The following is a 14,057-nucleotide window of genomic DNA, read 5'->3' as shown; positions in this document are numbered from 1 at the left end:
CTCAGAGCCTGGAGCCTGCTTCAGATTCTGTGTCTCCCTCTCTCTGCCCCTCGCCTAGTAATTTTCTGTCTCTCTGTCTCAAAAATAAATAATCATTTAAAAAAATTTAAGAATCATCCTCACCAATACCCAGTAGAAGTTGCAGAAACTCATTAAAGACTTCAAGAGGGAAGAAACAGAAAACTTGGAGAAGAATCCTCAGAAAACTCTAAAATGCTCATAAGAGTAAAAGACCACATCCACATCCTCATACTGTATCAAGGGACTGATTCCTGTGTTACAAATTAATTATAATGCTATCTTATTGAAAACAATTACAGAGATCTGAGTGTGTCAAGGATTATCTGTTTGGAAAGGTGCCTTTACAAGAAACAATTAAAATATAAAAGGTGATAACCATGAAATCTGATAAGTGAATTAAAACAGTGTGTTTGAATACAGCATGTTGACTCTTTGAGCCACAGGGTGAATACCTGAATATCTGTAAATAAAAATGATGCTAATTTTCCACAAGTTTTTAGTGCTTAAATTCAAAATATAATAACCAATTACAGTCGTTTGTAATACAGATCTATTAATGAGAATGAATTGTTAGAGGGGGGAGAGGATAAAATTTCCCAAAATTGAGCTCCCCCTTCATCAAAATCGATAGCAAATTTTCACCTGTTAATGCTGATTCTGTAATGAGATCTTATGTATTTCACCTTTCAAAATGTCTTTTTACACAGATAGATACTACCCAATGCTAATATTAATTCATGAGCCTATAAAACACAAGCATATAAAATAGTTTGATGTGATTTAATTCAAACTACATTAGTTGTCATCAAAATGACTTTACAAAATATAAGGTTTTCATATAAGCACTGCTTTGCCTTGTAATGTTCGGTTGAATTCTTGAGGAAACGTTATCAAGTCTGAAGGAAGAGCTAATTTCCAAAACTATTCAGTGTCCAATAAGAGTGTTTGAAGGTGATTCTTCTCATTCAGAAAACCTTTAATCTTAGCCTTTAGCTAAAAAAAATTGCAAGAAAACTTTACCACTAACAGGTCATCAAACCAATGTGTGGTAGAGCAAGTCGGAATATTCAGCTTCTGTTTTGACAAAAATTCAGGGAACTGATGATGGTTAAGCCCACAACAGGAAGTGAAAATTCATCACTGACACTACTAGTTCAATAACATATGAGAGATTCAAATATTTTCCACAAAGTACCTGTAGCTGTTCCAAGCAGGCGATTCATTGAGGCTAATTCTTCAGCCCCTTTAAACCTCACAATTACTCCATGAATAAACAACTGAACACCAACAGTGGCATCTGTAAACTCATTACGCGCTGGGGAAACTGGGTGAAATAATTTGAATTCTTATATAACGGACTATCGGTGTGGCTTCCAATGTCCTCAACGTTTTGAGGAATTGTTCTTGCCAAAAGGCTAACGGTTTTAGATTTAGTTTTTCTGGACACACTTGTTCAGAGAGGATGCTATGGGATTTTAAGTCACTCGAATCGTTTCCATCTTCTCCTCTCATCAGCTCTTGATACTGGGGTCAAATGGTACACACTTCGGGCATCAGGATGTTAAGAGTGGAAAGAAGTAGGTCCACAAGAGTGTTTTGCTTGTGTGCACTTACCTTGGGTGCTATTTCCAGAGAAAGAGCTTCCTTATAGAATGTGCCCAACATGAATTCCTCTAACTTCCTCTCACTGTTGTCCAGCTGCCCCCAGCAATAAGTCACAGCCTTTGTGGGTTTATAGAAATGAACAGTCACAGCGGATGCATGGGGATTTAGCACTGCTAAACATAGCTGGAGTTCTACAGTTTCTCAGGCTGGCTTTGCAGTGCCTAAGTAGCAATGCCTGAGGGGTCTCAGGAAGCTGGGAGACACTGGACACAGGACCCTTTGACATGACCCCATCTGAGTTAAATTTTTCAAACCTATAACTCTATTTTCCCCTTAGCAGTTTTAAGCTACAAAAGAACAATTTAACTTTAGGTTAATAAGAAAAAAGTCACAGGCAAACAATTATAACCTGCCCTGGGTCTAACTAAAGTTTAAGGGTCTAACCTGCCAAAGCCCAAATTCTAGAAAATACGAGTAGAATGAATATCTTTCTCCTTCATAGCAGATTAACAATGAGTTTTAAATCTTATTGCTGTCGTTGTGGAGTTTTCTTTTTTTCCTCCCTCTATATAGTTAAAATCAAGGAATTTAAATGCCTTTTAATTTGCAATAGGAAAATATTATTTGATAATGAAATTGAGTGATTTGTTGGTTTACTTTCATTTTAAGAAAGCTATTATGTGTTTCACTTTGTCGTAACTGGTAATAGTTATGGCTGAATGTAATACTGGGGATTTGGGCAATGTCATTTGATTCCATGTGAGTTTAGATTTCTGCATTAAATTTAATGTAAAGCTAAAGCTGTATATAAATATGATGTATAATTTCATATTTTTATGAAATTATAATTTTTATGAAAAATTTTTAACTTTAACCAAGTGATAGCATTTTTCTTTATGGCCCTTACCCATTTTTCTTTATGTCAGTTCTGCTCACCTTTCCTTCCAATGGAAACGATGAATTTAAGCCTTCTAAAAATAGTTGGGAAAAAAAGAAAAAATGCCTAGGCAAGTGAAACAGAATATAATGTATGATTAATTATGCGGGTTTCCTCAAGTCAGCCAGGAAATCCTAATAGAGACAGTTGGATATTCGTTCACACTTAACAAGCTTTCCCCTTCATCTTTACGGCAGTGTGCCATCACCAAGGACGATCTCCTTCTGCCTTATCAAGTCAACACACAACCAAACAGCATTTTAATGTCATGATGTGTAGGAAAAATGATGAACAAGTTTTGGTGCAGTGACATGAAGCAGATCAGTTAAAAATCAGCAGGCTATTTGGAAACAAATTTCCCCCAGCATTCTCATGCTGTGGTTTCTGAGCTGGTGTCACTGTATGTTCTCTTGAATCCAATTTCTTTTGAAATGGCTTTCAGTTCTTTTTGTGTGTGCACTATTGATGTTAAGCATGAATGAATGCAAACACTTGCACCATCAAAAACAAATAGCATTTTACCACCCGGAATGCCCTGGCAGGAGTCCAAGAAAACAAGATTTAACTCCTCAGAATGGCAGTGGGTAGACAGAATTAATGGGTGGTCTTTCCAGGAAAATGTCTTATAAACTTCACTGAAATAGTCATCTGGTGCCTTGGTATCCACATTTGTCTACTTGCTGTCGGTATCTTAACTGTTATCTTACAACAGAAATTCAAGACATTGAATTTAAAAATTTAATTTGAAACTCAAAATCTGGCAAACCACTGTTTTTTAAAACTGCAGAAGTGTTGCTGATTATTTGCATTATTGACCTACTGACACTTTGCTTTTTAGTTGATACTACTTAGTGTGATTCCCAGACAACAAATGAAACTTGTTTTGCCCATACCATTCAAGGATTTGTAGTTATATTGGTAGAATCTTCCAAAAGTCAAACCAAGACAATGAATACATTAAAAATCTATTTTGTAAGGAGTAAAATCAGCAGTTATAAGGACACTACAACACACTACACAGAAAATTCTTTACTTAAAATTGTTGCTTTTATAATGGCTTCTTTACTTTATGATCTGAGGGGGAAAATGAGATGTTCTGGGTTAGAATCTTAATGTATCTTGGTGGTCAGATATCTACTAGCCAACATTTTCCCACTTGCTGGATGATGTCATCTCTTTGTTTAAATCACACAATTGCAGCAATGCCCACATCAGACTAAGGCCATTCAGACCTATAGGAATAACACTACTCCAGAATAATTTTCCAGCTTGGAAACACAGCTTTGTTTTATCTGCACTTTCCCAACCATGAGTGAAATATTTATGAAAAAAGAAATTCTATAATCTTATTTCTTGTAAATAGGCTAAATCAATAAACTTTTGAAATTATTGATATTTTAGTCACTTTGTCCCACATAAAACTTTACAGAGCAATTTACTGTGAATTCCTCTTCTCCTGATGTCTTGGAAAGTGGAAGTCCCTCCAGTGGTCACCTGTATTTTATACCCCTCAATCATTCCAGTAGAATGTATGTCTTATTCCAGATGATGTCTTCCAATAGTTTCTGAATGAGAAGTGCTCTGTGGCCATTGGCTGAATGCCCTCAACTTGATAAGGGCAATAGGTTCTGGACATATATGCAAACTCACTCCTAGATACTGTAACCCCCTAAGTAGCTCACAAGTGGTGTCATATCTGAAAAAAAGACTGAGAAAAATGGCAATCTAAAGAGTAGACTCAACCTCTTACCACCAACTTGCTCATTGATGGGCTCTTTGCAGAAACTCTAACCATCACTTGAGTCTCACTGACGCTGTCCTGAGCTTATTGACAGTGTCTTACAGCTATGGTGTTACTTCGAGATAACAACAAAACCATTAAGTTCACCTATTGCATTATACCTCTCCAATTCTATGGAAAAAAGTGATTTCTTGATCTTAAAACTTGAAGAAACAACAAACTAATAACCAACAAAAATATTGCACCTTACACTCTTATTAGATACAGAAATCCTGGAAGATGGATGTACTTTTTTCCCTAGCTAGCTATAAGCCTAAGGCAGGAGAAAATTCCTGAACATCAGAAAAATGAGGCTCTTTTTTCTTCAATACCTGAGCACTTTAATCCAACCCTCTCAAGAAGATGGGAAAAAACTCAAAGCAATTTGAACTGTTTAAGTATTTACATGGTAATTATCCCAGTGAGTGAGAGAAAGAGAAGAGGAAACCCTCTGTTCCTTGAGATCCTTGTACTGTGAACAATTTGCTAGCTGCCTTTGCATACATTATCCTGTCCAGACCTCTTAATTGTCATTAGAGGTTATCTCCAGGATTTCGAGAACTCCATTTCACAGAGGAGACCAGATTTACTGAATATTTGCATAATTTTTCCCAAGATGACACACTAGGTAACTTAGGGTACATATGTTAGATCCCTTTGCCAGACTTTGAAGGAGGTTGTCTATCTATTTTATCTTTGCTGTAAAGCCTTGAAAAGTATCGGTAATTATGTGCTACAACTGAACATTAATTATCCAAAAATTTCTTATCCATTATCACCAGACTGTCTCCAATCCAGTGAGATTTGGAATTAAATCCTGATCCCAAAAGGCCCAAAATCTAATGTCCAGGCTTCCTCCATAAAGCCCCCATTATCCCTTATTATCTTCTAGGCTGGGTACCAGTGCCCACTCAAGAAGAACAATGAGAATGGGCACAGTTGTCTAAATGAAGCAATCATTTTCTCCATGTTGGTCTAGTCTACAGCACTGGATTTCTTACTGACTCACTCTGAGTTCTGAGGGATCACCTGGTGACTCCAAAACTACTACCTGCCTACCATAAACTCCTGTGCATAGCCTTGTAGTATCAGCTGTCTCTTCTGGGCACCAGAATCTTCTCCTGTGGCCAGGCTAGGAACCTCAGTTGGCATTCTTCCAGTCCTGATTCATTGTTTATCATTTCTGCAAATACGTTTCTACAAATGAGAGGTTACAAAGGCCTGCAGACTTAGGCAGCTAGTGTAGATGAGTGAAGCTGGACAGACAATCCAAGGTGAAATGGAGCACCACTGTGGAGTCTAAGCGTCTGGCTGGGGAAGCCGCTACTATGTAATCATCTGAGAACGTGGGCCTGGTATTATCACCTGTACAGATTTTTACAAGAAGACAGAAATCCCAATATTTTATGTAATATTGGCAACTAATCCAATCGTGTTTCTAAATATTATGGAGATACACAATACAAATGAACACTGCCCACAGTCCTCCAGTTAATGACTTCTGCCTCAGGTAATTGCTCAGCCCTGGCTTAAAAAGCATAATTCTCACAGTCTTAAAAGTCTTACTTGCAACAAGGAGAGGTGAGCCAACAATATAAATTTATGTTTGAAAAATAATTATGGAGGAATTTGATTACCATATCAATGCATTACAAAAGTAATCCACTCTAAGTAGTACCTGGAGATAATTCTCCATGAGTCTCTCAAGTTACTACCTATCTTGTGAGCAGAGACACTGACAACCTTTGTTTCAGACAGTCTGTTCAGGAATGTTTATACTACAAACAGCCTTGGAAGAGAAATATGGAGTCTCCCTGTAGAGCTATGGTAACTTCCCATTACAAAACATTCAGGTTTCCTAAACTCAGGGTTCCTCTCGAGTACTATAACTTTCTATCCTATTTGTGTCATTCTGTGAAATTTGTGGCTTTGGGAACCAGTGAAAATGCTAACACCGGGAGTCCTCTGTCTCTGACAACTGTCTTCTTCCAGCATTGATAAAAACAATTGCAAATAAGGTAAAGTCTCGGGTTTTTAAAGGTTCTTGATAACCGATATTAAGTTTTTCCTCCACTCTGAATTTTGACCATGGTATCTACTCTAAAATCAACAGCCTTATGTCTCTTTCCATACTCTTTACCACATTTCCCTGAATCAATATATCCTTATCTTGCTTTTGAAAGTACAACATTGCCTCTTCTCCATCAAAAGAGTCATGAGCTCCCATCATTTTTAACACCCAAATCTCTTCCTATCTCATTGTTTTTAACTATTTGAGGCTTCCGTCTTTGCCTTCAGACAATAGCTTGGTGCTTCGCAATAACATAACCTAACATTACAATAGTAATTAATTCCCAGTGTTAATTGAGAATTAAATAAATTTATATATTTAACGTGCTTAAAATAGTACATATGCATGTAGTACATAGTGAGAAAGCAATAATATAACTGATTATTTATTCAATCGAATCTCTTTAATAAATTAGTTAAGGGCTCAACTTTAAACGCAGGTTGTGACTTATAGCCTAACTCTATTATTGGCAAGCTGAATGGTGGGTAATTTAGGGTTAGGTATGTGCTTGGTCTTTTCTCAATTCAAATTCTCAATAGTTTAGAAAGGTATCATTTTCATAAGCTTTTGAAAAAAACAATCTTCTACAAATGATATGAAGGACCAAATACTAATCCCTCTCAAGTCAAAGTATAAATGAACAAATATACTGTTAAAAAGAAACCACAGGGCCATAATGGAGTCATTTAAGTTAAGCCCCCAAGTCAGTAAACCAAGACTTAATACTTAACCTAACTGCAGTTTCAACTCTCCAGGAGTGTGTAACCTTTAACCAGTCAACATGGGGATTTCCTGGTCAGCATGAGGAAGTTTACTGATAGACCCCTTCCTTTCCACCTAGGAGGGCCAGGCCACATCGCCTAAAACAATGGATTCTTTGCTAACAATTCCCCCTCATTCCCCTGCCTTTTTACCTTTAAAAACCCTTTCTTTCCTGTTGCTCAGTGGAACTCTTTTCAGTTTGGATACTGCTTCATTCAGGAATTGTTTGATAAAGCCAATTCCATCTTCAAAATTTAGCCAGCTGAATTTTTGTTATTTAACAATACTATAAAGGCTTTTTTTAAAAAAATGCAAAACAACTTTCCCATAGGTGACCTGTACACTCAAGATGCCTACATACCATCACATAAATATTAGAAGTTTTCTTCACAGCCCTAATCAAAGTCAGTTCACCCAAATATTACTTCCATTGATGTTTCCACTGTGCTATGGCATTTTTCCTAATGGTCTCAAATAACATCCCTGCCTTTCTATTTTTCTAAGCCTGTGACAATTAAAATAAAAATTTCAAAAGGGTAAAAGGAAGGAGGAAAAACTACAAAAATCTGATTTGATTTTCCTACACTCCCCGCCCCCCATTTCCCAGCAGCTAATCCCCTCTCAAACAGTACAATAGAACAGCTAGACATAAAGAAAAGGAGATAAGACTGGCCAGCCAGTGCATTGTTCTTGCTAATCTGCACCATTTACATAAGGGTTAGAAGGCTTGTTTTATCATTTAAACAGGCTTAAAAGCCTCTTTGCAAATGAGATTTAGTTCCTACAAAAGAATGAATTCTAGCTATTTGGTGAGTTTCTGCTAGACCAGCACTGGGAGCTGACTTGGCAGTAACTTAAGCTACTTCTTTGGCCACATACAGTCTATGCAAAGATTGCTTCCAGCTGCCAAAACTGAAAAGTGTCAAGCTGATTAAATTCTTTCCAGGAGGTGAACAAGATGAGGAGCAGGTTAAGAGGCCAATAATATCAGATCTTAAAGGATACCTGGGCAAACTCGTTTTTACGCGGGTGCTTTAAAAGTGGCTTTGAACCCTTAAAGCCCTTAGAGTCTGCCTTTGAAAGGGAACAGAAGGGAAGGCAGCAAATGAAATTCAGAAGGCAGAAAGAGTTAAAATTTCTCAAACTGTGAAGTGAGGGCAAGCTAAACTCTTTGATTCATTGTTGGTCTGAGTGGCATTGAACACAAGGATACACTGCGCGACTGACTCCCTTGCCAATGTTAGCACAAAAGGTAATTTGAAGTAAATGATTTTCTTAACATAGAGGAGTACACACTTTGCATCAAAATCTTAGATTTTAAAAATTAAGATCATATTTTTATATACCATACCTATTATTTGTTTTACCTGGCACACCTTGAACAGATGTTCAACGTGACCTTGGCCTGAGGTTCGGCAGGGTGAGTAGCACGACCTTGGTTAAATTTGCTCCCAGAAGGTACAAGGGTAGTTACTCCCTCCATTCTTAAATCATCGAGATCCTCTGTAACAACATAAGCAATTGCAGAGAAAAAATTAGCCCTAATGGAATTAATAAGAAAAGTCCATATTTTCAGGTATCTGCCAATAGTTAAGCAAAACATTATATTTCCACTTTACAAAAATATTACCTCATGCGTCAATTATTTTTCAAATCATTTCTAGATGTCGTTGGAGACAAATTACATGAGAAGATTTACAGAAGAAAAATGGTAAGAGACTGAGTCTGTTTTGGACAGTGGGCAGACCATCTATGCCTACAGAACATGGGTCTATCACCTTTCTGTAACTGGTCAAAGAAACCAACCTAAAATCTCTATAGCAATTAGCCTCACATGGTCAGGACTCAGTCAATGACTGCCAGTTTCTCAATTATTGCCTTTGCTTCCAACTCAGAGCCAACCAAAGACAAGACTATATGTCTTCCAAATTAATTATATAAGTTCATTTGCTTCTAATTAACTTGCCTTCACAACTTTCCTATCCAACAGCTTCCAATAAGAGCATGTCTGAAGGCTTCTCTGTTTTCACTCTTAACCTTTCCTTTTTGTTTTCACATGGGGAGGACAATATACCTGAATAGTCATGCCCAAGGTTCACCAAAGCCCGTGCCTACTTTTCCCAGGTTCTCAATCAAGACTAAAAGATCTAAGTTTCCCTGGTAATTCAGTCTTGATGGAATATGTACATGATCCCCTGCTTTATTCATAGCACAAGGACTCCTGTAAAAAGGATTCTATTTATTTGTTCTCAGTCTTAGCAAAAGACGGACATAAAGTTTCAAAAGATAAATTATAATTTTGCCAAAACATAATCCATCATTTGAGGTTATAACCTATATAAGTAGGCAAATCACTCTCTCCTGATAAGGCTATAGGACTATCTGAACATCTGACACCCCTCCCAAAACAATCAAGAGTATTTTGGGTTTAAATGGATATTGTAAACAAGTGTCAAATTTTCCTGAGATTGTGACAACTTTCAGTTTAAGTCATAAACAAGCTTTCCATTATCTGAAGAATGCTTGTCACAGGAGTCTATTTGTCTCCTTCCTCAGGCAATCCCAACTAACATTTTTTCATCTACTTGCACATGAGCAATTTGGCAAGCCCACAGAGTTTTAACTCAATTTCATGGGAGTCATGAAAACTCATCACTTTGACCTGGTTGAAAAGGCGTATTCCCCTTGTTTTAGAGCAATAACCACCACTTCAAGATTTGGTGCTTTTGCTGAAGTAGTTATATAGACTTCTCTCTTGATCTTATGGTTCCTCATACAACACAGACATTACTACTGTCTGAAAACACAGCACCTTTCAGCTATAGCTAATTAGCCTCCATGAGATTTTGTTCGTGTCTCTTCCTCACAGTACTGTTCACCACTGAGACATGACTGATCTGCCCTCTCCTGCCCCTACCAGAAGAAGAGAACTTCACAATTTTCTTAGCTCAGGGAACTTACTATATTCCATTCAGTCTTTTTGAGGACTCCCATTGAAAAGTCTGGCCTAATATTATTTGTTGATAGATCATACCTCAAAACTTCAAACTGGAGTAGAAAATGTCTTACCAATTTAAGCTTGCCTTTGGAATACAATCCTCTATGCGAAGTAAAATCAGCCCAGATGGCAGAATTATTGCACTTACTTGAGCTTGTCAACTAGACAAAGACCACAGAGTATATATATACATGAATATACGAATTTGGGATGCTTTGAAAACAAAGGGGTCAACTCTGTTGGAACTCCCATCAAAAATGGACAAGATGTTTACATGCATTCCTTCTTCAAAAAGAGGTAACAATTATAAAAGTTGGAGTTCATGAAAACAGAAATAATATGGGAGCTAAAGGAAATAATCTCTAGCAGATCATTTTGCCAAACAAGTGGCCTTAACAAAGATTTTGACACTATTAAACTCAAAGGATAAATCCTTAAAGGAATTCAAAGAGACCATTGTAAAATATCAACATTTAGCCCTTCATTTTGAAAAAAATAAAAGGGAAAAAATGTGGTTCTAGCTTCACTAGATAATCTCTGGTGTCCTCAAGACAGCTGCTTGGTGGCACTAGGTGATTTCAAATGGATATTAGCTAAATTTCTCCATGAAACTACTCATCATGGGACAGATAAATTGGTTATTATCTTAAATTAACATGGCTGGGCTAACTTTAAAAAGATAGCTGAAGTAATATTTAAGTCATGTGGACTTATCACCAGCATAATTCTAGAAAAGCTGTAAATGTGAGTCATGGCCAGAAACTAAAGCTTCAAGGGCCCTTCTGATGGATTTTAAATAGCTTTCACTTTCCATGAGATTTCAATATGATTTAGCTATTGTATGCCTGTATAATTTCAGGATGGGTCGAAACATTGTTTTGTCAAAAAGCTATGATCTTTACAGTTGCTAAAAATATGCTCAACTTTGTGTTTCCAGCCTTGGGAATATAAATTTTTATCAAGTGACCCAGGCACACTTTTCACAAGAAATACGATAAAAGAACTCTGTAAGGTATTACCCCTTACTCAGAAACCATGTCGCTCTTACCATCTATATACTTCTGAAAAGGTAGAAAGAATAATGATACCCTTGAAATAAAACTAACAAAACTTTCAGAAACCCTTGACCTCTTTTGGTCAAGGGTACTCCTACCCACCCTTGATGCAGTACGGTCTGCTCCGTCAGGGACATATTGTTTGCTTCCCTATGAACTGGTAACTGGAAGGCCCATGTGTTTAAAGATTTTACATATGATACTATCCTCATGCACACAGACATCACAAAATATTACAGGTTAAGGGTGCATTCAAACAGTCTTCTTAAATAGCCTCTTCATGATTTTCAACTATGAGGCTTTATCTATCAGAAGATGTATCAGGGAAAAACTGCTCTTCAACCTAATTGGAAGGGATTCTATCAGATACTGTTAACAACAGATACAGAAGTAAAACTCTCTGGAGTAAATACTTGGATTCACATTTCACAACTAAAGAAGTAATCCAGAATCAACAAAAGTGGAAGCCTGACCTAGTAGGGGACCTCAACTGAAGATTCTCAGAGATTCTCTAGAAGCAGTTGATCTTCATAGAAGATGATCCAAGACCCAATTTTTAGAATAATCCAGATAGTGGACAGTTTCTGTACAAGATTCTGGATAAAAACCTCTGCCTAATTCCTATTTTGTTTTTTATCTGCTTACTTATAATCATTTCTCATTTTCTAGAGACCCTGGATGTTGCCTATCCATAATGACCCTTTTTCTTTTATTCTCCTTTTACTAAACTTAGATCAAAGTATAATTATTGTAACACCAATCTTTGATTATCCTAAACAATAGCCTTCAAGTTCACTGCTTGCTAGATACACTATTTCTCACTAGACCCTAATGATGAAAATCTAGGGCAAATTCCAATCCAGGGGAAATGAGATCAAAGGGAATTATAACCAATGGTGTCTTCACTTGCACCTACGGGGACAGATGACCTTAAATAGATCCATTTGTGACTACGCTAGTATCCTTTTCTCACAGAAAAAGAGAGGGACCTTCCTAAGATGATGGGCCAATTATTCGCCACCTGGACCAATAGAAATGCAAATATGTAATCCAGCTAATAGAAGGTCTGGATTCCAACCTCAAGTCATGAACAGTTTCTTTTTTCCTGGATATCCATGTGTTCCTAACAGATACTACTTCCTTTGCAGCCAGGATAGCTAGCCTTGCTTGCCTTATACTACTATCTCACACACTTTAAGAATAGTATTACAAACTTTATCTGTACATAGACACTCTAATTCTATAAATCATCAAATCTGAAAATTACAATTGAGATATAAGCTCCAAAATGAGGCTACCCTTGATTATTCAGACACATTACCTGGAGGTGTTACCAATTCAGTACTCCTACAAATAAGCAAAGCAGTGTTTCCAATAGTAAAAACCATACAAACAAAAGACTGTAAGACCTGTCATTTTAACTCTGGCATAAGTTATAAAATTATACCACTCATAACCTAGATGGATTATAGATCAGTCTCAATTCCTTGGCAAGGGTAATAATAGACAATTTAGATTTCCTGCTCACTAGTCATGACAGTATCTCTGCCATTCATTGCTAACATTTCGTGCTGTACTTGGCTCAATGGAACAGATAAGTTAGAAAAAGCTACCTATCATTTTAAGGAAAAAAAGCTTTTTGGTTCTCTAAGATTGATCTTTATGACCTAGAGAATTATTCTCTTGGCCTTGTTTGGACATTCAGGCTGTTGTTTTTGAAGTATCTCAAATGAACTTTTAATTATTCTTGTTTATGTCACAGGGGTCATGATACCAGCCCATTTAATTATACCATCTTAATACTTAATGCAAGTTTTAAATGCTTCTACACAGCCACTTTCTTATCAGATGGTCACCATGAGGACACAGCATCAAAAAGATTAAGAAGCCCTTGGGATGCAACCGATTATGGAGTCAAGTGAACAATCATCAAGCAGTGAAGATCTGGATCTCTAGTCATCTTCTGGCCAACTTTTTGCATGGACAGTATGACTAAAGGAGGGGACTTAGAGATTGAACATACAAACAGAGGGAGGAAAGATCATCTAGGACATTAGAACACTTCCCACACCTCTGTTGGAACAACCCTGTGAAGCCTTAGCAGAAATTAGCCCCAAACATTCAGGACTTGGTTAATAAAGGCCGGCTTCCCTCCTTTTGTGCCCATTTCCAACTCAGAACCAACCAGAGAAAGTCAAATGTGCTACCCAAACCAAGTGCAAAGGCCGTCTGCTTCTAGTTAGCTTGCTTCCAGGTTCCTCATGCCAACAGCTTCCAATCACAGCATAGCTCAAGCCTTCTCTCCACCTCATCCCCCTCCCCCGACAAACAGTAGAATCTCCATGCCAGAATTCTGTTTCTACTTGCAAATTCAAGAAATGTATTTCACAAGGTGTTTTGAAGTTAGCCTAGGCACCCCATCCCCATCTGAGTATGACCTTTTTTTTTTTTTCTTTCTAGCTCAGAATAACTATCACACAGAGGCAGAAAAAGAGAACCCTAGAGTGAGAAGCCTGCTGGAATTCACTTGTTAGTTCGTTGGAGCCTTCGGGGTGCTGCAAGCTAAGACTATCTCAGCCAGCTGCATTGGCTGTGGACTGTCCAATGCAGCTGTGATGATGTAGTGCAGTTGGCTCTTAAAGTCTTGGGAGAAGGCTTACTCTGAGAAATACTGATCCTTTTATTCCTTACCAATATTAGTTCTGCCAAAGACGATCAATAAGCTCCTAAAAACTATAGAGTACTTACCAAAGCTCTAAAGGGTGATGCAACTATAAAGAATCCTGCATCCTGTTTAGTCATGGAAGGCTAGTAATAATCTATGTTTA

The 14,057-nt window shown here is 37.3% G+C and overlaps 1 protein-coding gene across 1 annotated transcript in view; it reads right to left on the bottom strand.

Annotated features, from left to right (window-relative positions):
- The window catches only part of CF2H8orf34 (chromosome F2 C8orf34 homolog), a 400,043-nt gene that overhangs the window by 126,575 nt on the left and 259,411 nt on the right, over positions 1-14,057 (bottom strand). The window contains 1 exon segment of the mRNA XM_042973375.1: positions 8,544-8,679. Within this exon segment, the coding sequence (XP_042829309.1) occupies positions 8,544-8,679 (136 nt within the window).

The sequence above is a fragment of the Panthera tigris genome, chromosome F2 (genome assembly GCF_018350195.1).
Source record: "Panthera tigris isolate Pti1 chromosome F2, P.tigris_Pti1_mat1.1, whole genome shotgun sequence".
Taxonomy (NCBI): Eukaryota; Metazoa; Chordata; class Mammalia; order Carnivora; family Felidae; genus Panthera; species Panthera tigris.
The sequence above is the reverse complement of the archived record's forward strand: the minus strand, read 5'-3'. Positions and strand labels throughout refer to the sequence as shown.